Here is a 22,482-nt window from a genome sequence, read left to right on the forward strand (position 1 = left end):
ATAATAATAAAATATATGTACGTAAAATATGAATGATCAGACATTAGAACAAGCTTTGAGAGGTTAATGGCCTCTTCACCGCTCCCCCCTCCGGAAGAGAGTTTATTCAATAGCAGCTATTGGTTAGGGATAGCAGCGATCATATGTCTTTACGCTAAGGTTTCTTCCTCCTTAGAAATAGCTTTTCAAAAGCTATAAAAGCCACTATGTCAGTCCTTACATTTTTCCGATTAGACCATTCCCAATAAACGTTTCACGGGATGATTAGTTAAAACACTTGTCAATTACTTGAAAGGTGGGTTTGGATTGGTCAGCCGAAGGCGCGTGAGGGCGCGACAGAGGTGGCACAGTCAGGAGAGCAAAAACTTCGCTACCGGCCTCGCATCCTGTAAGCGTTCTTTCTTTAGAGGTCTAGGATTGGCTGATTCAGCTGTCAATTGCTTTAGGAACGCTTTTCATTGGCTTCCATAGAAAGTAGGGAAGAGCAATTTTACCTAACCGCCAGGCGCGCGCGTCTCCTTTTAGTACGCGTGCGCTTAGAGTGCTTTACGGATTGGTTGAGGGAGTAGGGGCGAGGAACCGTGGGAGTCGCGGGAGCCGTTCTGTGTGGAAGCGCTGCTGCCGGTGTCATGGCGGAATTGAGTGAGGAGGCGCTGCTATCTGTATTACCGACTATCCGGGTCCCCAAGGCCGGAGATCGGGTTCACAAAGACGAATGCGCCTTCTCTTTCGACACGCCGGTAAGCCCACTCCCCATGCCTGCGGCGAGCATAGCCCTGGTCATTCTGCCGGGGCCTGCACGACCGGGCTTTCGCAAGGCACTATGGGATTTGTAGTCCTCCGCGCCCTCTTCCGCCGTTAACACGCACGAGCATAGGGACTATAGGCGACTACCACACCCAAGGGCACTTTACCCAGCCCTTTTTTCCCCCTGTCCTGTGGAGCACTCTGGGGGTTGTAGTCGCCCATGCCTTTCTCTTATCATTCGAAGCCTCAGGTGCATCCTAGTCAGAGAACTACATCTCCCTAGCGGTCCTGGCGACCGGCTGGAGAGTTCTCGCTGGCCGCGTGGGGCCCATTGGGAGTGGTAGTCTGATAGGAGCTGTGCTTTTTCTCCCATTCCTCCCTTCCCCCCTCTCCCCACATCCACCCCAGACTATTGGGGGGGGGGGGGGGTCGTTTCAACAGTGCATTGTGCCTTCTCCAGGTGCTGGTCACTTTAAAGTCCGTGATGAGTAGGGCTGAATAAAAACCTGCCACCTCGTGGGGAGGGGCTGGGATTGGGTTATGAAATGCAAATAGAACTTCCACTGTCTAGTGACAAAAAAGTCATCTTTTCTCATATTCCTTTCTCCTTCCTTTCCCCCCCGCTGACCTGTGGATCTATTATAGTTCCCTTAGAAAGAACAGAGTAAGGTGCGGAAAGATGGCTCTTGTTTTAGAGCAAATGCAAGTCAATCTTACTCTTCTCCTGTCCTGACTTAAGACACTTCACAGAGCCCACACCCACACGCCGTGCTCCATCCGAATCATCCTGTGCCTCTTTTCCTGCTCTATTTCCCTCCTGAGCAGAGAGGATGCAGGGACAGAAAGCGTTGTGCCCTGTGCTGGCAGGACGATGGTCCAAGCCCAGAATGAGAGGGCAATAAACCGGGGTGGGATCCTCCCTTTGCCTGTAGGTAATGGGCCTTGCCTTGGAAGACTTCAGCCAGATTGGCTCATGCAGGAAACTGACAAGTCAGGATGGAACTGCATCATCAGTGATGAGGACAGCTGTTTTGGAGCTTTTATTCAGTTCCTTGGTGCAGTTATCTGTTGTGATTTTGTGGCTTGGGAGATCTTAGTAGTATTGTTTCCCCTGAAGTTTTAGTAGTTGAGGAGAAAGGATTCCTCAGCATGGAGCTTTAGAGACTCTCTTTGCTTTGTGAAAGCCAAGACTTATATTTCTGGGGCAGAAATGAATAATGCCTTGCTTAGTGCTTATCAAGTATATTTATTAACTTTCTTCCTCGTTAAATTATGGGGTGTGTTTATTTATCTTTTTACAAGTTGAAACTAGAAGATAAACTCATGAAGTCCAGGACTGATTTTGTTTTGTCATTGTATCCCCGGCTCCTAGCATAGATAACTTCTTGCATATTATACCAAAATATTATTAATGCTTGTTGTATTGGATTAAGTTCATGGATTGGGTGAAGGACCCACTCTCAAAGGCTTTCAGTATTTGAAAGGGGGTGTTGCATTTCCCTTTAATGTTCTAGTTAACTTCTATCCATCTCTGTACTTGATGGCTTAACCAATCCAAAAAGGCATTTTGCCTTTTGACAGCTTTTAAGGAACTAGTAGCTTGAGATAAGGGAGCTAATAAAGCTTCCTTCGCTGAAAAAATGTTGCCTACTTGGCTGACTGCTGTGGATATATTTGGTTGTCCCCATTTGGGGTGGGGTTGGGGTTGTGTGTCAAAAAGGTTTAGATGGGTTTCTCCCATGAGAAATGATGAACATTGTAAACTCTACAGTGTCTGGATGGCTCAGATCTCTGTGATGACCTAGGATTTTCCATGATGTTCTATTCTTTGTAATGTGAGGATTTTATAGAAGTCCTTATTCTGGGAAGGTAACACTTGTTGCTACAGGGTGTGACTGTACTTTGTTAACCCCAGTCTCTTGCATTTTCTCCATCATAACTTCAAGGGAAATCTATTTTTCTTTCTTAGGTGTGAACAGATTGAACTGAAGACTTGTCTTTTCCCAGTATTTTTCTCTAATAGATGCATTGATGGCTTTTCACTAAGGATAATTTTGGAAATGGATATAATTTCTATGAGTGGGAGATACTAGTGGTTCTGATATTTTGATGAGGCTTGGGAAGGGAGGATGATTTTGCCATAGGAATCCTAGATTGCTCAAACTTCCGATTTTGAACATCTGGGACTTCCTAATGCTTTGTAAAGTCAAAATTCATCATTTCCATTATACTGTGATAGAGTTGGTCATCTTCCCCAGAAGTATGAACAGCATACTTATCTCCAAAGAACTGGTTCCCAATTCTATCCTGCCTTTTTCTATTATCCATACCTGGAGAAACCTATTTTAGGTGAATATCAAGATTAAATCTAAAAGTAGGAAGAAGGCTCTAGAGCTTCTAGAGCTTCCAAGACTGGAAGCTTGGAAATGGAATGGACAATAATAACAAGTTTTTTCTTTTTTCCTCAGAGAGGATTGATGTTGAAAAAATTTTAAATTAGGCTCTAATTCTTGCTTATGATCATATCATACAATGCAAATTTCATTTTGTTTCATTTTAACATTCCTACTTCTGACTTCAAGTAGTATTTACTAATAAACAAGTTTTGTTCATTTTGTTTCATTTTAACATTCCTACTTCTGACTTCAAGTAGTATTTACTAATAAACAAGTTTTGTTCATTTTGTTTCCCTTGGGGGATGCTTTAGTTCTTGTTCTGGAATATAGCTCCTCAGTGCTTTGAGATATCTTTACAATAATGTCTTTGCATTTCAAAAGCAAAATAATATTTTAAGGCTTTCATGCTCATGAGACTACATGTGGAATTTTCCATTTGCATTGTAACATTGGTATTCTGATTACTGACAGATTTTAATCTAGCTTGTTAAAATAGAGAGAAATGATTAGTCTGATTTGAATTTGTGGTAACTTTTGCATTAGATCCCTTAGAATCATAATGTGAACTAGTTTTCCTGCATAAACTTTGAAATTAATCACTTTAGCTATGTATGCCAATGTGGATCATCAAAGATAAATTCTGTATAACTTTAGTGGTTTTGTTTTAAATGATAAATAAGAATAGAATGGTTCTGTATCATCTATATTTTTATAACCAGCCAAGTAGGAGAAACTTTTGTAGCTGCCTTTTTTTCTTAAATTAGAACATAATGTTAGCATTGTTTTAAAAAAAACGGTACTAATCAGTTTTTCCTGGAAGCAATATTTTGGTCCATATTGATTCTTATTCTTCTAAATATTTGCATTTTGTTTGTGTGTGCATACATATTCAAAAGTATTTTTGTTTCTATATTTACTTTTTATGATCTACTTAGATATTCTTTGATGCTTTCCTCTTTTGTTTAAAAATTACTGTTTTATCAATCTACAGTGTGATGTTAAAATGCATTGTATTATTCTTGAGGTCAAAGGAGGTATAAAACATTCAGAGATTAATGCTGAACAACAATAGGTGTTTTTTTTTTTAAATAAGTACTAATCTTTATAGGTTTATTTAACCGAACCATTATGGATACTTTGGGTTACTATTTAAAAACTAATCCCCCTCATGTCTGTCTAACATAGATCTAAAAATAGCATGGTTCGAGTTAAATAATGTTAGAATCTGAATGTGGATCCCATCTCTTGGGCGAACCTGTCTAGCCAGCTTTCACTGCCTCTTTCCTTATCTTCCATCTCTCAGGAGTCCGAGGGTGGTCTGTATATTTGCATGAATACCTTTTTGGGCTTTGGCAAACAGTACGTTGAGAAGCATTACTGCAGGACTGGACAGCGGGTCTATCTTCACCTCCAGAGAACTCGGCGTCCAGTAAGTTGAATGGGGATGAGCTGGGTCACTGGGAGCATCTTCAGGTTAGGCACATTCCAAATAGAAATTGTGGAACTTGGAATTAGCATTTTGCATTGCTTTCAGTGGTCTGTTATCATTGTATTTTCTGTTAGCCTTATCCTATTTCTTAGGATTGATTGTGGGTTTTTTTTTTTCCCATTTTCCATTTTCATTCACTGTTTTCCCTTGTAACATATCCCACTGTTTTCTCCCATTTCAATTGGATTCTTTCCTCAGATTTTCTCCAACGCACTGTATTTATTCCTGTGACCCTGACACTGACCCTATCCTCCCTGACTCATTTGTAGAAAGAAGATGATACCACTTCAGGGACAGGAGATCCCCCCAGAAAGAAGCCAACGCGCCTGGCTATTGGTGAGTTCTCTGCACAACATTGTTTCCTTGTTCTTTTTCCTTGTGTAATCCATTTGTTCTCATTGCCATAAGGAGCGATCCAAGGAAGTGCCCTGATCTGAGGTCTCCTCAGTTTTGGAGGAGATGAAAACCCAGTAGGTAGAAAGGGCAGGGATCCAGGTACCTCTGGGTCACCAGGCCTCTGGGCTATTGTCCTATTTGCCCTCTCCTCCTCTTTTTCTGTCAGGTGTGGAAGGCGGGTTTGATCTCACAGAGAAGTTTGAATATGATGAGGATGTGAAGATTGTCATTTTACCAGACTATCTGGAGATTGCCCGAGATGGGCTGGGAGGACTGCCTGAAATGGCCAGAGACCGGGTATGGACATCCTTCCTCACATTGGCACCAGAGAGCCTAAGGCTGGGGGGAGAAGGAGGGACTGGGAAGGCTGATGGAGCAGCAAAGATAGAACAACATCTCAAATGAGATCGGCCTCTGACATCGGTGCCCTTCGTCTGCTCTCTCAGATCACCAGTGCAGTGGAGGCCCTGTTGTCAGCAGACTCTGCCTCACGGAAACAGGAGGTACAGGCTTGGGACGGGGAGGTGCGGCAAGTCTCCAAGCACGCCTTCAATCTCAAGCAGCTGGAGAATCCTGCCCGAATCCCTCCCTGGTGAGACTTAGTCCTGTGCTTCTACAGACAGCATAGCTAGTGTCTCAGTGGGGAAACACAGGGCACTCACTTGGGTTTGGAACTGGTAGAAAAAATTAGGGGAGAGGGATCAGTTTGGGTAAAGAGGAGAGATCTGCCTAATTCCCTTGTCCTCACTGTATGAACACGGCAACACAGGCATTATGTTGGTAGTGGGAAGATCTAGGCTACCACAGCCCTATTATGGTTTCAAAGGGAATTCTTAGCTTTTTCCCTGTTCTGTTTGGCAGTGGCTGGAAATGTTCCAAATGTGATATGCGGGAAAACCTGTGGCTCAACATGACGGATGGTTCCATACTCTGCGGTCGTCGATACTTTGATGGGAGTGGGGGCAATAACCATGCGGTAGAACATTACAAAGAAACTGGGTACCCATTGGCAGTGAAGCTTGGCACCATCACACCTGATGGTGCAGGTATAGTCCCTCTGCCTTCCTTTCATATATGTCTTCAACTTCCTTTAATTGTAATGGAGCTTTTGGTGTAGTGACTCATTTATTCCTTCAGGAATTGGCATCTGGGACTCAGGTGGTCATCATTTTCAGATGCTGGCTGTCCCTTAGAACACTTCCCTGGAACACTTTCTTTCCTGATTGCTTCCCTAGATTTTTTTCAAGTCCCACCTAAAATCCTGGCTTCTACAAGAAGCCTTTCCCAATCCCTCTTAATGATAAAGTCTTCTCTTTTGAGATTATTTCCAAGTAATATGCATGTCTCTTATTTATAAATAGTTGTTTGCATATTGTTTCTCCTGTCAGGTTGTGAACTCCTTAGAGGCAAGGACCATTTTTGTCTGTCTTCTAATCCAAGCTCTTAGTACAATGTGTGTTGCATAGGAAACATATAATAAATGTTTATCTAGTTGACTTCAGCTTCTTGGAGGGTGACTGGAATAAGTTTTGCAATTCTATCCCATTAGGACTTCCTCTTTGGTATTACAGGGACTGGGATCAAAATTAATCTCCCCATAAGTAACAACATCCTTTTTTCTGTGCCTAGATGTTTACTCATATGATGAAGATGATATGGTTCTGGATCCCAATCTAGCAGAACACCTATCCCATTTTGGCATTGACATGCTGAAGATGCAGAAGGTGAGCAAGCTCTTTGCTACAACTTACTTCCTTCATATCTCCCCCTCCCTTTCCCCACCAATTCTCTCAAGAGTTTTCAGCCAAGGGAAAGCCGGAAAATCAGGTCCTGGGACAGTCTTGGACTTGAGTGGCCCCAAGTATCAGATCTTTAACTGTCATTGAAGGAGAGTGCTTTGAGTACAACTATCTCCATTCGCTGGGCAAGGCTTGTGATTTTCCAGTAAGAACTTTTGTTTACGATCAGGCCTTATCTTTTTCATTCCTTGATTCACATAGAGATTAATTGACTGTCATGGATTTCTGTACCATGTAAAGAGTTGTATGAGATGAATTATCTCTTAAGATTCTGTGATTTAACAAGGATTTGTCAGCTCATGCTACATGTATAGCACTATTTGTTTATATGTGTGTATATACTATAGTTGACACAAAGAAGTATAACATACAATTAAGTTAAACCTGGGAAGGTCCTGGATCCCAAACCTGACTTGCCATTCCCACCCCAGACAGACAAAACAATGACAGAGCTGGAGATAGATATGAATCAGCGGATTGGTGAATGGGAGTTGATCCAGGAGTCCAGCGTGCAACTCAAGCCCCTCTATGGCCCCAGTTACACAGGCATCCGAAACTTAGGCAATAGCTGTTACCTCAACTCAGTGGTTCAAGTGCTCTTCAGCATCCCTGACTTCCAGAGGAAGTAAGTGGCTCCCTCCTCAACTTTATTTGGCCTTTTTTACTTAGGGGCTCTGGATTTTTAGTATCTTTCATCTTCTACTTCATAGCTTACTTGATTCTCTTCTTCCTCAGTCTTCCCCTCTTCCCCCCCCCCCCCCACCCTCTTTTGCATTATATCCAAATCTCAGAATGGTTCCTCAGACATTTACTGTGACTGCAGGCTCTGGACTGCAGGGATAGAATTGAATAAGATGAATAATAGCCCTGAGTCCATCTGACCCATATAATTCCTCTCTTTAGCTTTTGTGCTTACACAAGTCCCATATATTTATTTTCCCTATGTAGGATTTAGTATGAAATTGGATTATCTGACAAATAGCACCATGAGGCTGGCAAAGGGTGAGAGGGTTGTGTTGCTATAAGATGAAATGTTAAGACAAAATCCTTGACCTTGAATTTACAGTCAAATTTGGAAGAAAGGACACACAAGAAAAACAGGAAAGCATTTATAATGCAGCATACCAACAGATACAGATTAATATGGTATAAATTATATATATATATATATATATGTATAGATTCCCAATCCCAAACCTGCTTTTTTCCCTTCTCTTTCAAAAGGGGTGCCAGAGAGGCACCTTGTTACTGAGGGGTAAGGAAGGTCCATTCTATCCTGCTTAAGTAATTTTTCTGGGCTCCAAGGTTCATTGTCATTTGGGGTAGAGTTCTTTCTGAATCTCTCTCTTTCCTTTGGACACCTCTCATAGCTTTCTCTAGCTCTCTGGTAACCACTAACCTTCCCTTTATTCTGGTCTGGACTAGAGATTTGTAAGCATTCTCTTGGTCCCTAGGTATGTGGACAAGTTGGAGAAGATCTTCCAGAATGCACCATCCGACCCCACCCAGGACTTCAGCACCCAGGTGTATGTGACTAAGCTCTGGGGTGAAGGGATGGAAGGAACCTGGGTTTTAATTTTTGCCATGGCTCCTGTGCTCAGTGGATGGTTGGGGCCAGGGAATGTGGAGGAGGGTTGCCATTGTTTGTTTGCCTCTTGGAGGTATCCTGAATTGAGAGAGGTCTTGCTGAGACAGTATAGTAGGATGCTAAGAAGAATAATAGCTTGGATGTACTTATAATCTAATAGTTATTAAAACACTTTCCTTACAACATTCCAGCAAATTAGGTAGGACAGATATTATTATGCCCATTTTACAACTTTGGGAGAATGAGTGGCTTGCCCCTCGGTACAGCCACTGAAGATGAAGCAGGAGCTCGTGCTGGTTTCTTCTGGCTCTTAGGTCCTGTGTTTTTTTCTTCATACCATCCTGCTTCTAGGAATGTTTTCAGGTGCCCAAGTCGGGGGTGAGAGAAAAAGGGGGGGGGGGGCGTTGTGTATGTGTGTGTGTGTTTTGTGTGGAAGATGTACTACAAACATCAGGAACTTGCAGTCAGCATAATAGTATTAGTCCCTAGGCTTGAGACTAGGGTGGGGGCTTGTGCTGACTTTTGAACATTTTTCTTAGAGCCAAGTTGGGCCATGGCCTTCTCTCAGGGGAGTATTCCAAGCCTGCACCAGAATCTGGAGATGGGGAACAGGTGCCAGAGCAAAAAGTGAGTTCTGTTCTCTTCCTTGGTTGGTCTCTTTCTAGAATTAAGAGAGGGTCTATAGGAAATTGTTGGCATGGATGGTAGAAAGCTTTGGCTATCTGCTAAATTCCTTCTTTGCTCCCTCTAGGGAATTCAGGATGGCATTGCCCCTCGAATGTTCAAGTCTCTCATTGGCAAAGGTCACCCAGAGTTCTCCACCAACCGGCAGCAGGATGCCCAAGAGTTCTTCCTTCACTTTATAAATATGGTTGAGGTAAAAGGGGAGAAAAGAAGAAAATTAGCAGAGGGTGGGCAAGACAACCCTTCTCCAGGACTGGTTTACTCTTGTTTTTCTTATTTCTTCCTCTTGTCAGTCATTCTAATCCCCTTAATTTGGCAATACTCCTTGAGTCCAGAGCACCCAAGGAATAGTGAAGAGAATACATGGTCAGGGACCTGACAGCCTAATTGGCCAAAAAAAAAAAAAAAGATGCCTCTCAGTATTGGGGAGAGGGAGGGGTATTAGGAAAGATTCCCACTTCACCCTTGTGTCACTGAAGGTCTTGGTGGGCTTCCCTTTCCTCTCTAGGCCCTCATTCCCTATCTTGGATCCCTCAATCCTTCTTCCTCCTCCCTGCCTTCCCATTTCCCTTCAGAGGAATTGCCGAAGCTCAGAAAACCCAAATGAAGTATTCCGATTCCTGGTAGAAGAGAAGATCAAGTGCCTGGCCACAGAGAAGGTCAAGTACACCCAGCGAGTGGACTATATCATGCAGCTGCCTGTACCCATGGATGCAGCCCTTAACAAAGGTTGGGGTTGGCAGTAACACTACCAATGAAGTAGACCCACCTGGAGACTTGAGCTCTCCATGGTCCTGGGATGAGAGGAGGAGGCTGAGTGATATTAGTCCCCTGCTTTCAGGCTCCTGAGGGGGACTGGTGGTTATCTAAGGGTGGGGTCACTTAAGACCTACTAGAAGGCAGGAAGAATTCAAGTTCTTTCCATTTTTTCTTTCCCGTTCAGTCATAAAGCTTTATTTGTTGCCAGAATGTTTACCAGGTGATTGGACAGGCCAGGGGAGTGACAGAAATGAGCTTACCAAACAGTTCTGACTTTGTGCCCCTAGAGGAACTTTTGGAGTATGAAGAGAAGAAACGCCAAGCAGAAGAGGAGAAGCAGCCTCTGCCAGAGCTGGTTCGGGCCCAGGTGCCTTTTAGTTCCTGCCTGGAGGCCTTTGGGGTCCCAGAGCAGGTAGATGACTTCTGGAGCACAGCCCTCCAAGCTAAATCTGTAGCTGTCAAGTAAGTTCCATTTGCATTGGGCCTATGGATAGAGTATTTAGAGCCATGCTTCAGGGACACCCATTGCTCATGACTGGCATTTCAGTTGAGAATCACTTGGGATTGGCAGTTTCTTCTTAAACTCCACGTTTAAGTGCCTGCATACAAACATGCACACCAAGGCAGGTTTTCTCAACTTTTTCTCTACTGCCTTGTCCAAGAAACAATTCAGAGATAAAGCTCTCCTCGTTCTTAGCAAGTTACTTTTAGCTAAGCCTTGTGGGTTCATGAAAGGAAGTGGGCTGCTGGCTACTTAGGCAAGTAGGAATTTCAGAGTGCTGTTGCTGCTCATTTGTACTCATGGCACCAGCGTGGCTCTGCTTCAGGATGTTGCTGCTCTCTATCTTCAGAAGCATTAACAGTTTTCTTGAGGGAGGGCATTGTATAAGGCAGTAGCCCTCTTCCCGAAGAAGAGTTGAGCTTCAGAGAAGGGGTGTCCCCTTCTAGATGTCCCCAGAATAGAAAAGAATAGGAAACCTGAGATTCCTCATGTACAAGGCCTTTCTCTTCCTCAGGACAACACGATTTGCCTCGTTCCCTGACTACCTGGTCATCCAGATCAAGAAGTTTACCTTTGGCTTGGACTGGGTGCCCAAAAAGTTAGGTATGCGGCCTTGTTCAACCTAGCCAGTGTGTTACTTGGCTTTGCTTAGCTCTGTGACCTTTTGTGAGGAAGGGCCTCAGTAGGGTGGGGAATCATTGGAAAGTGATAGCATTATTTATTTTTTAAAAGAATACCAATAAGAATAGTTTTAAGGAATTTTAAATAAGGAATTTTAAAATGCAGATAGAATAGCTAGAAATAATTTTTTTAAAATACTAAGTATGGAGTCTAGGGTGATGGGATGGTGAGAGTTAAGAGAAAATGATAATATGGTTCATTTTTAAAGTTGGAAAAACCCTTAAAGATAAAGAATGTGTCTGGAAGAAAGCTACCAGAATCAAGGAGAGAGCCAGAATGAGGGGATAAAAGAAATAGGCAGCTGTTTTAGGGCACAAAAAATGTGGGAGAGGAGCTAAGGAACACACTGTAGGAACATAGATTTAGGACTGGAAGGGACATTAAGAGATCATCAAATCCAACTCCCGTCATTTTACAGATGAGGAAACTTGATCAGAGATAGAAAAGGGCTTGCTCAAGGTCACAAATAGTAAGTAGCATAATTGAGATTTGAATCCAGATTTTCTGACACCAAACAATGCTACAGTCTGATGCTTCTCTTAATACTTCCAGGAAAAAAAAAATCTTGTGAAAAGTCAGCTGGGCTAAAGGAAAGGCTCAGAGTTTCCTTATGGACAAAGCGGAGGGAGGTTCAGTTACCACACTCTGTGTAAGGAATACCAAAACCTAGTTATTGCTGTGGTGAAGCAGCGTGCTGTTGTGTTTTATGAGAAATGGTTAAAGGGACTGAGAAGTGTTAAATATTGAAAGTCTTGTCATATAGGAAGAGAATTAAATGCATCTGTGTAGCTCCAGAAAGCTGATCCGGCATTATGATCAGTAGGTAGAAGTTATAGGGAGGCAGGTAGGGAAAGATTTCCCAGCAGAGGTAGATAACTGTTGAAGTTAGGCACACACCTTTATCCCTGCAAGTGTTTGGGCGTTATAGGAAGGTTTAACCAGATAACTGTGGGGATATGCTTAAGCTTATATAATTTTAGTTCAGATTTCTCCTTTCGCAGATAATTTTTCTCCCAGTGTCAGTCCTCTTTAGTAGCAAAAGAATCAGGGGGCGAACAGAGGGTTCCTGACTCCAGGGCTTTTTCCACACTGTGCTCTGGTTTGCTTTGAAAATTAGTCCTTGTCTCTAATTAGTTTTAGTATTTGGGTAAACACTTGAGTTCTCCAGAGGACTTGTTAAGGCTGAACTGATGGGAATTTGGAAGTCATCCCCTCTCTTCATGGTTACAGATGTATCCATTGAGATGCCTGAGGAGCTGGATATCTCACAGCTTCGGGGGTTAGGGCTGCAGCCTGGAGAGGAGGAGCTACCTGACATTGCTCCACCCCTGGTCACCCCAGATGAACCCAAAGGTAGCCTTGGTTTCTATGGAAACGAAGATGAAGACTCCTTCTGCTCCCCTCACTTCTCCTCTCCGACATGTTAGTGATTCTTCTTCCTGCCTGTCTGCCTTTACCTTGCTGATATGTGTGGGGAAGTGGGGCTGTACCTTGCCCCCTCCCTGGTCCTTTTTTCCTCTCTGCACTTTGCCTGTCGGTCCTCCCTTTTGCATGCCTTCTTCCCCACATGTTAGAGAACCCTTTCCCTAGGTTCTTACTGGGGAGGTGGAGATAGATTTTCCATTCATACCCTTCATATGAATGGAAGTCTGTCTTATTAGTTGTGCATACCTGGTGCCTTGGAAGAAAGTAGGAAGAAATAGACATAGTCCAGACATGGAAATCTCCTGCATGGTTGGGCACCAAGGCCTGAGAATGGGGGGTGGGAGTCACTAATTGCTGTTCCTTTTGGGTATACTGAACCTACAGTATATTTGTGAGGTTTTTCAAATTTAGGAGTAGGGTACAAGAAGAGAAGATAAAAGAAGGTGGGGTTGGGAGGGGGAAGATGAGATAAGATCCTGGGAGGTTGGGGGGCAAGTGCTATTCAGGGAGCTAGATGATACCTCGGTCTATCTCCTACTCTCCACAGCACCCATGTTGGATGAATCTGTCATCATTCAGTTGGTTGAGATGGGTTTCCCCATGGATGCTTGCCGTAAAGCTGTCTACTACACTGGCAATAGTGGGGCTGAAGCTGCTATGAACTGGGTCATGTCTCATATGGATGATCCAGGTATAAAGGAGAATGTAAAAGGTTAGGGTTTGAGGGGCAGGGATTCTTGACCCACTCCATACTTCAACACTACATCCTGTACTCCCACAGATTTTGCAAACCCACTTGTCCTGCCTGGCTCCAGTGGTCCTGGTTCTACCAGCACAGTGGCTGACCCCCCCTCAGAAGATTGTGTGGCTACTATTGTCTCCATGGGCTTCTCCAGGGACCAGGCCATGAAAGCACTCCGGGCTACGGTATAGATAGAAGAGTTCAGTGATTGTGGGAGGTAGAGTAGAGAAGGGAGAATGTGGGAAGAGTGGATGTGCTATGGATGATGTGAAAGCTGTTTATACCAAGAGAATTCTTAGAGCTTTCTCTATTTTTTCACTATTGTTACCTAAGTTATAATCCTTGTTATATGATTTTGGAAAAAACTTACCTTTCCTCTCTCCCAGAACAACAATCTTGAACGGGCTGTAGACTGGATTTTTAGCCACATTGATGACCTGGATGCAGAGGCCGCTATGGACATTTCAGAGGGGCGCTCAGCTGCAGATTCCATCTCTGAGTCTGTGCCTGTGGGACCTAAAGTCCGAGATGGTCCTGGAAGTGAGTATCTGAGCAGAAAGAAGGCCTGTGTGGTTTGTCTAAGATTGTCCTCTAGTGCCTCTAAGGTAGACCTTACCATTTAGAACCTCTACCTTTTGTTAAAAGTTCCTTTTGAAGTTAGGCCTGTCTTTATGATTGGGAATTGATAGGTTGGAAGTTAATCTAATCTTAGATCTTTCATGTAGTCTGTGACATACTTTTCTGTAAATCATATGTCTTCATTTGGGGTCATGGGAAATAGAACATTTGTCTGTAAAAAGGCATCTTGGGGAGAATGTCTCTGAAATTCCTCCCTTCTGATTCTTTTCTATTATTTCTCCTTCCTTAGAATATCAGCTCTTTGCCTTCATCAGTCACATGGGCACCTCTACCATGTGTGGTCACTATGTCTGCCATATCAAGAAGGAGGGCAGGTGAGATGCTGTTTGGGAATCAGGGAAGAGGGAATTTGGTAAAAGGTTAATCATCTTCGTTTGGATGGAAGGAGGGAAAATTAATAGAGAATGCTAGGGATAAAAGAAAAGAGCATTAGTGAAACATTTAAAAAGGCAGGGCACTTTTGTTATTATTACATTAAATGTGAATAAATACATGATTTCACATCCATTCTTCTTCTTTGAACAGAAATGTTCATTGGTGGTGGTGTTAATGGATCATAATAAAGGGGGGAAATATTAGAAAGGAGAAATAGGGTTGTGAGTTTAACATTATCAGAAAATCTTAGAAAAATCACTTGTGTAGAAGAGCCAAGGGCAGGAGTGCTTTGTGATGATGTCTGTAGGCCCTAGCTGTGGAGCCCTAGAAAGTTGTTGCTTAGGCCTAAGAGAAAGTTGGACCTAGCTATATCAATTATCTTAAATTGATCTCTATTAGTGACTTCTCTGGCATGACTCAGACACGGAATTGATGTCCATTAGCACTGCAATGCACCCATCTTCTCTTCCTTCCTTCCCCAGGTGGGTTATCTACAATGATCAGAAAGTATGTGCCTCAGAGAAGCCACCCAAGGACCTGGGCTATATTTACTTCTACCAGAGAATGGCCAGCTAAGAGCCTGTCTTCTGCCTCACCTCTTACTGAAAACGGGCCAGGCAGCAGTGGCACCACAGACCAACTGGCATGAGGAGGGGCTGAACAGAGAAGAAACCCCGATTCTCCTCCTCGATCCCCTTCTCTTCCTATCTCTTAGAGCACGCTGGAGGCCTTGAGGGACTGGCTGAGTTAAGGGGAAAGCTGGAATGCAGGGGCCACCCCCACAGACTTAGGCGGGGACAGGGGAGGGGAGGAATGGACCTTCTGTCTATAATGAAATCTTTTCAATTCTCCTTCAATTTCCCTTCCCTCTTCCACATCCTTTACTACTCTGCTTTTGATTCTCAGTGTAACCTTGCTCAGGCCCTTCAAGGAAGAGAGAAAATATGAGAAAGACACAGAGAGAGACAGAGTGAGAGTGAGAAAAGAGAGAGAGAGAGAGAGAGAGAGAGTGTGTGTGTGTGTATGTGTGTGTGTGTGTGTGTGTGTATCTCAGTTTGGAGATGGGCAGTTCTTTCTCTTTTTCCCCTCCATTCTCCCCTCCCCCCCATTTCCATATATTCCATCTTTGTTTTCCTTCCTTCCTGGGTAGGATAAGGAAAGGTGGGAGGATATTGGGGAATTTTCCCCATCCCTGTGCTACCAGTCTTTCCCCATACCCCTCTCCTCTAGAAAATGCCAAAACACCAGATGTGAATAAAAGTCTAATGGGTGAATTGTGGTGACCTCAATTTGGGAGCTGCCTTCTTGCCATCTTCTCTCTAGAAATGAGAGACAGAGACAGTCAGGAAATGTCCACCCTTACCGTCCATGTCATGCTGGCTTCGATCATCCAAATGGCTAGTGGGCTTTTGTGTGAAGGTTCCCAGCCTCCATTATAATCCCTTCATGTCATTGTATCCGAGAGTGAAAAATTACCATCAGGGTCAGGATATGGGATCAATGAGAAGTGAGGACTAAGGAGGCCAAAGCTACCTTGACTGAACTGCTGAGTCTGACCCACCTATTGCTAGGCACTAAGCTGAGGTCTAGCAGCATCCTTCCCTCAAGGCCTTTGTTGCATGGCACCCTTTATATGGTGTGGTGTGGTGAGGGCAGAGCTGAGATTGACCATGTACCAGCTGGAGGAAGGAGCTATGGCAGACCTCTGGGCCTTTAGGCCCCAAGAACTGACCAAGAAGGATTTGACACTTTAGCCACCAAGTCATCCTGACCCCTTGAGAATAACCATCCAGTTTCTACTAACAAGGGGGTGGGGGAATCTCTTTTTCTCAAGGGAGTTATCAGCTAAGGAGAAAATGTAGATTATTTGCCAAGATGCAGATAGAATGGAATGTGACAGTAGGTAAGTCTTCATCTCTCTGGCCTTCAGTTTACTCTTACGTAAAATGGGGTTGGACTATGCAAGTTCCAAAAATCCACTTCCATCTTTTTATCGAAACTATAATGGTAAGACGTAGCACAGGTATTGAGTAAGTTTTGGTTGGAAAAGGAAGAGGTGGCCTTTCGCAGGAGCTAGGCGAAGGCGGGGCCCCGAGGGTAGCCTGAACACCTCCTCGATGGGGGGGAAGGGGGTCGATGGGGCGGGGCGAGGCGAGGGCGGAGCGCCGGGGCGACCCGTAGAATTCAGCAGGGGGCGGGGCGTGTGCTGGGGCGGAGCTTCTCGCCGGCGTACATAAGCGGCTCCGGGTTGGGTTTGGTTGTGCACTACTGCTGACCTTCAATCTCCTTCGAGTCGCTGCCCATTGCCGACAAACCATGTCGTCCCGGAAGTTCTTCGTTGGGGGCAATTGGAAGATGAATGGGGACAAGAAGTCTGTGGGGGAGCTCATCACTTCGCTCAACGGGGCCAAGGTGCCCCCCAACACCGGTGAGCGCGGGGGCGCGGGTCCGTGGATCTGCGAGGTCCGAGGCATTCCTCCTCACGCCCCCTTCCATCCTTTCCCTGGCCTGGGAGCGGGATGAGGCGGGCCGCGCGGGGCTGCGCGGAGCCCCTGGGGACATTCTCATTCATCGCGAAGAGGGTAGAAGGCGAGGCTCTATGAATGTTGGCTGGGGACATAGTCTCTGGTGGGGGGTGGGGGGGAGGAAGGGGAAAGGGGTTGGGTCTCTGCTCTCCTCTCCTCGGGGTAGCTGCAGGAGAATGACTCCGCGAAATGGGGCCCAAGGAGCTTCGCTCCCCCCTCCCGGGTGCGCTGTGCGGGGCTGCACGTAGCTGCGGGTGCGGTCTGGCCGGGCACGTGGCCGGCGCCTGGTCCAAAGCCCGGAGGCTGCTGGAGCTGCTCGGATGCCGCTAGTCTTCCTTGCCAGCCTGGGCTAAAGGGCAACCCTGGGGCAAGACAGACCTCTTTCAGGCCACAAGTTGGGAGAAGCCACCATCGTCTCCCTCTTTGCTACAATCCTGTTCTCCCTCCATCCCCGATAAGGTCTTGAGTGACCAGATCTCTGCAAGAACAGGTTTTAGCAGCCCCCTTCCTAGTTCTTTTAATTGGTTAATACAGCTTCTTCGAGCCCCTCGAAGCCTCCTCCCCCCATTTCCCCTTGGAATGCCCATATGTCGCTTCGGATAGGGGGAACTATTTTGGGAAAAGGGCTGGTTAATTGGTTAATATACAGCTTCTCTGCCTCTTGAAGCCCCCTCCCCCTATTTCCCCTTGGAATGCCCATATGTCGCTTTGGATAGTGGGAACTATTTTGGGAAAAGGACTGGGTTGCCTCTCTGGGAATGCTGAGAACCCGCTCCTAGAATAGCCTTGGGGGTAACCAGAGCTACTCCTGCTTAAAGAGCAGGAGGGGGCAGGGCAGGGGCAGGGCAGAGGCAGGGCAGAAGATGAAGGGATTGGGCACATGAATTTTAATGGGAAACCCGAGTGAGCTTAGAGATATCCTGCAAGTAGAATTTATTAGCAGATAAGATAGCCTCCCTGTTCTGCCAAAAACAAAGGCCATGCCCTCTCATTTGATTCAAAGAAGAAAAGTTTTCAAGAGAGGGGCCGAGTGGAGCTTTCCTATGAGGTTTGGTGTTTGGGACAGGACTTCATTGGCCTGTACTCTTCCCTCTCCAGAAGTGGTATGTGCACCTCCTTCCATCTATCTTGACTTTGTTCGTCAGAAATTGGATCAAAAAATCTGTGTGGCTGCTCAGAACTGCTACAAAGTGGCCAAGGGTGCATTTACTGGGGAGATCAGGTGAGATACCAGACTGGTCCAGGCTGATGAGTCATCCTGGGTGGTGGGGATGGAGAAGGAGGCTCAGATTGAAATGTCTCCCAATTGAGCTGGAGCTTTTTTTTTTTTTTTTTTTCAGTCCTGCCATGATTAAGGATTGTGGGGCCACTTGGGTGATCTTGGGACACTCGGAAAGGAGGCACGTCTTTGGGGAGTCAGATGAGGTGAGTAGTAGGGGGAGATGGCTACACAAGGGTAGGCCTTGGGAACAGAAGGATGGTTGTCTCTTAACAACATGCCAATTATCCCTGCAGCTCATTGGGCAGAAGGTAGCCCATGCTCTGGCAGAAGGCCTGGGAGTGATTGCTTGTATTGGGGAGAAACTGGATGAAAGGGAAGCTGGAATCACTGAGAAGGTTGTTTTTGACCAAACCAAGGCCATTGCAGGTAACTGCCGGTTTAAAGATGAGGAACCCTTCTAAGGATACTGAAACACCCTGAAAAGAGTGGCAGGAAGGAGGCCATGCTGGTGCTCTCTCCCCAGGGATCCACTGAGCCCAGGGAAAGAAAATAGGATTGGTTATTGGCCAATCCCACTTTTCTCTGCCCAATAGTGTAGCAGGCACTACTTGCCCTCTTGTGCCACCTTCTGGCCTTAAAAGCAAAAGGCTGGGCTTAGAACAAATACTGGAAGTTAGCAAGATTTTAACTGCAAGTCCATGAGTGGGAATTTCCTCTGCCCCCACAGATAACGTGAAGGACTGGTCCAAAGTCGTCCTAGCCTATGAACCCGTCTGGGCTATCGGTACTGGCAAGACAGCTACGCCCCAGCAGGTAACAAAACACTCAGAAAAGACCCCAGCCCAAAAAGGGAACATTTGGTGTACTACTACCCTCTTGGATCATAGAACTCCAGGGATGGAAAAGAGATACTGTCTAGTCCAACCTCATAGGACAAAAAAATGGACATCTAAAGGTGTGGTGGTCAATCTCGGGTCACACAGTGCCAAAACTAGGGTTAAAATCCAGATCAATGACCTTTCATTACATCTTTATTTACCCCTGCAAGATTTCTTTGAAAATTGCAATGATCACCCCTTCCTATTTTGCCTTTAAGAGTTCTAGGAAGGAGAGATTTGAAAGCTGTCTGGGTATCTTTCTATTCTAGGCCCAAGAGGTACATGAGAAGCTTCGGTCTTGGCTTAAGACCCATGTCTCAGAACCTGTATCACAAGCAATCAGGATTATTTATGGAGGTCAGTAAATGTGATTCTTGGTGTGGAGAGAGGATGGAAGCAGATACTCTCCAACCCTTCTGACTTAAATCTTTTCTCACTTGTTCCCAGGCTCTGTGACTGGGGCCAATTGTAAGGAACTGGCCGGCCAGGCTGATGTGGATGGCTTTCTGGTGGGTGGAGCTTCTCTTAAACCTGAATTTCTGGACATCATTCAAGCCAAAAAATGAGACCTTCACGTGGCCCCGCAGGCCTCCAGCCTGGACTAGGTGTAGGCTATACAAGTCCGGTGTACCCCCTCCCCCTCCCATGTGGTTGTGATTTTGATTCCCCACCTCCCATGGTCTACTTCAATCTATACCACCTTCCACCTTGTAGATGCCCTGTGTGCTCCAGTTCTCAGCTCCCTAGTTCTTCCTCCAGTGGACCAGGCCTTTCTCCATTAACTGTAAATTTGAAGGAAGCACATCATGTTTATGGTTTCTTATTGGTTGGGTTGAAAATGGAAAGGGTGTGGCTTGGTGTTCTGTCCCAGTAAGGGGTGGGTAGCTGACAACCGGCTTCTTGCTTCAACTTCCTGTTTCACAGTTTCTAGCAAGAATCTTACTTTCCAGTCAGTAAGGGTGGGGGGAGGGACTTAGGAGTGGGAGACAGGTGGTGAATGACAAGAATGAATGAATGCCAGGCTTGTGCTAATGTCTTGCTCTGAGCAGAATAGGGGAACAAAACATCCTCCTTGCTGATCATGCACTCCCTATTCTGAAATCTGAAATTAGAAACTAATACAAAACTGTAACAATATTGTTATTATCATTTAAGAAAAAGAGGCTCCAGGCAAAGCTGTGGCTGAGGCTCTGGGCCCCTGGTATAGGTAAGTCTGTAGAAGGTGGAGTCACTGGTAGAGCAGGTACCGTTTCATGGCAGAGGGCAAAGGTAGGGCAGAAACCTCATCCAGCCGTGCTTCCCCCAAAATGTCTCGAACACACAGGCGGCTCAGGTGAAGAAGGGAGTGAGGTTCCGCTGCAGGGTGAGAAGGGAAAGATGATTACTTGAGGGGTGACCAACAGGAGATCACTTTGGGTCTTTCTGTCTGTTCCCTTTGCCCAGCCTTGTTTTAAGTGATCCAACCTTAGGGCTGAAGGCCAGTGTGTTGGATGTATGCTAGAGAGGATTTCCAGAGGCTATAAACCATACAGGTCTGAGGAGAGTTGGGCAGAACTGCTGATGAGAGTTGTTAGACCACTGCAAGTAACTGCCACTACTGCTTTTTTTCAAAAAAGAGGAAATGGGGTTCTTATTGTCTAAACCTCTCTCTACCCATCAATTAGTATTATTTTTGATCACCCCATCAGACCAAATACATTCATTCCTCCTCCCAGGTCCCAAACCTTTTATTTTTTTCTGGGGCTTACATGTTATGCCCAGTGACTTTTATCAATTGAAGACAGCTTTAGGGAATTCAAATGGAATTCCCTCAGAATTTGTATTATTCCCTTTCCATTCCCTCCCTCCAGTGATTCCCACGAACTCTTTTGAACTCTTTTAGTCTATCCCCGTTTACTCTCCCCATCCTTGTGACAGACGACATCCCCCCCCTCAAAACAAAAAAAACGAATGGGAGTTTCAGTTCTCTAGTTTGTCTTAAGCCTCAGGGCTTACTACATCTAACCTGGAAATGCAAACCACCCCCACAAATTCCAGCACCCCCCTCTCACCTCTCCTCTCCCCCAGGTAGCGGATTCGGACCTGGCACTGCCCCCACACAGCACTGACAGCGGGGTAGAGGGTCCTTCCTTTAAGGCCTCGGAAGGCAGGCCCCAAGTAGGTACTTCCAATGGCATAACCCAGAGTTCCTTCCTCCATATCCAAAACCACTAGCAGTTTCTCAGGAACCTCCAGACGTTCGTCCCCCAGCCCTGTGGGATATCTAGGGGCACCAGTTCCCTTGCTTTGGTGGTATAGCCTTCCCCGCCCAATGTCCCAGCCCCATGACTCCCCATTGCTGCCCAGCAAAGCCGAGTAACAGTCCGCTTGCAGTGGGGCTAGAGCCGTGGCTACGCCCACCACGGCATGGGTGCCCCTCTGCTCCTGCGGCCAGCCGATCTCCCAGGCATGCAAGCCCCTGGAGTAGCCCCTCTTGCCCCGGGCTCCATCGGTACTCTGAGCCACGGGCCTTCGCTCAAAGCTCAGCCCTTCTTCCTTGACCTCAATGTTCTCGGAGCAGTCCTTGGGGTTCCAGCCATGTAGCTGCTGTACACTCAGGTCTACTGGGGGTGCTGAGAGCAGCTCCTCCAATCCCTCCGGGAAAGACAACTCTTGATACGAGGGGGTTGGGGACGGGGTGCTGCTGGTCCCACTGTCCCCTGCCAGGGCCGTCTGGCCCATGGAAGGGGGCCTTGGAGAAACCCCCAAATGCAGGTCTGGAGAGGAATGGAGAGGTTTTCCACCACAACTGCTAGTGAAGGAGGCACTTCACCTGGGAAGAGAAGAATGGTGGGAGACAGACGAGGAGAAACCAGAGCCCGAGTTACTCGGCCATCCTGCCCGGAGCTTCTCAAGCACGTTTTCTCAGCTGCTTGCACCCCGAGGATTCCTCCTTAAAGTCATCCTACCCTTCCCAGACCTCCCTCCGGTCCTGTCGGCTCCTTTTCCCTATTTCCTTCTCTCTGGGACCCTCAGTTCGCCTATCCTTCCTTCACCCACCCCTCCCGGCGAAGGAGGATCCCAAAGTGTCTCAATCTCGATCCCCCCACCCTGAAGCCGCCTCTAAATGCAGGTTTCCCGCACTGTAAAAAACACTTGATTGGCAAGTTCCAAGAAGTGAGTTCGAATTCCCGACTCTGCTGATTGTTACCTGTAACTTTGGGGTCAATCACTTCCCCTCGGGCCTCAGTTTCCTCATGGGTAACACGAGAGATCTCAGCTAGGTAATCGCTAACCTCCAGTACTTTTCAAAAACCTAAAATTCCACAGTTCTTTCCGGAGAAGTCCGATCCCCGACAGCCTCAGTTCCCTCAGCTTCCGCCTCCTACGCCGGACCCCGCCTCTCCCCCTTGGGTCTCCGCCCTGCTACCCCTAACTCCTCCCCAGACCGGGAGCTGGAGCATGAAAGGAGAGTTGCGGGTGCGGGGGACAAGAGAGAGTGCGTATTATTCTCCAGGAACAAAAGTTTCCCGAGGTCAGTTTTAAGAGTAGAGCGAGGGTCCGAGCAGGGCGAAGATTCGAACTCCGATGTTGTGACACGCGAATCAGGGCATTTTTTCTGGCCCTGTTGGCGTCTCCGGACTCGGAGAGTACTT

The 22,482-nt window shown here is 46.1% G+C and overlaps 4 protein-coding genes across 7 annotated transcripts in view; 3 read left to right on the forward strand and 1 right to left on the reverse strand.

Moving 5' to 3' along the window:
* Window positions 1-540: 540 nt before the first annotated feature.
* USP5 (ubiquitin specific peptidase 5) lies at window positions 541-15,511 on the forward strand. 2 transcript variants are annotated; one of them, XM_051963311.1, is made up of 20 exons: window positions 541-740; window positions 4,447-4,572; window positions 4,902-4,968; window positions 5,195-5,325; window positions 5,475-5,620; window positions 5,890-6,074; window positions 6,658-6,752; window positions 7,259-7,452; window positions 8,282-8,353; window positions 8,955-9,042; window positions 9,167-9,292; window positions 9,675-9,828; window positions 10,146-10,320; window positions 10,875-10,963; window positions 12,272-12,463; window positions 13,014-13,157; window positions 13,248-13,393; window positions 13,595-13,748; window positions 14,077-14,161; window positions 14,705-15,511. In XM_051963311.1, the coding sequence occupies exons 1-20, from the start codon at window positions 630-632 to the stop codon at window positions 14,796-14,798; spliced, it is 2,574 nt and encodes an 857-aa protein (XP_051819271.1). In that variant the 5' UTR covers window positions 541-629; the 3' UTR covers window positions 14,799-15,511. The 2 variants fall into 2 exon arrangements, with proteins under 2 accessions (XP_051819271.1, XP_051819272.1); XM_051963312.1 differs by having other exon boundaries at window positions 542-740; window positions 12,272-12,394.
* A 415-nt stretch (window positions 15,512-15,926) lies between these two features.
* Window positions 15,927-19,649, forward strand: TPI1 (triosephosphate isomerase 1). Of its 2 annotated transcripts, XM_051963334.1 has the most exons (8): window positions 15,927-16,125; window positions 16,516-16,650; window positions 17,846-17,969; window positions 18,088-18,172; window positions 18,263-18,395; window positions 18,697-18,782; window positions 19,117-19,204; window positions 19,295-19,649. In XM_051963334.1, the coding sequence occupies exons 1-8, from the start codon at window positions 16,098-16,100 to the stop codon at window positions 19,411-19,413; spliced, it is 798 nt and encodes a 265-aa protein (XP_051819294.1). In that variant the 5' UTR covers window positions 15,927-16,097; the 3' UTR covers window positions 19,414-19,649. The 2 variants fall into 2 exon arrangements, with proteins under 2 accessions (XP_051819294.1, XP_051819296.1); XM_051963336.1 differs by lacking the exon at window positions 16,516-16,650 and having other exon boundaries at window positions 15,942-16,125.
* On the reverse strand, window positions 19,330-22,203 carry SPSB2 (splA/ryanodine receptor domain and SOCS box containing 2). Its single transcript, XM_051963337.1, has 3 exons — window positions 22,038-22,203; window positions 20,899-21,659; window positions 19,330-20,203 (listed from the first exon to the last, which is right to left on the reverse strand). The coding sequence occupies exons 2-3, from the start codon at window positions 21,566-21,568 to the stop codon at window positions 20,076-20,078; spliced, it is 798 nt and encodes a 265-aa protein (XP_051819297.1). The 5' UTR covers window positions 21,569-21,659; window positions 22,038-22,203; the 3' UTR covers window positions 19,330-20,075.
* Window positions 22,204-22,275: 72 nt separating this feature from the next.
* Window positions 22,276-22,482, forward strand: part of LRRC23 (leucine rich repeat containing 23) — a 71,844-nt gene continuing 71,637 nt past the window's right edge. For both annotated transcript variants that reach the window (XM_051963326.1, XM_051963329.1), the window contains exon 1: window positions 22,276-22,361. The gene's annotated coding sequence lies outside the window, so the exon portion shown is untranslated. The remainder of the gene's footprint in view (window positions 22,362-22,482) is intronic.

This window comes from Antechinus flavipes, chromosome 5 (genome assembly GCF_016432865.1).
Source record: "Antechinus flavipes isolate AdamAnt ecotype Samford, QLD, Australia chromosome 5, AdamAnt_v2, whole genome shotgun sequence".
NCBI classification, from domain to species: domain Eukaryota; kingdom Metazoa; phylum Chordata; class Mammalia; order Dasyuromorphia; family Dasyuridae; genus Antechinus; species Antechinus flavipes.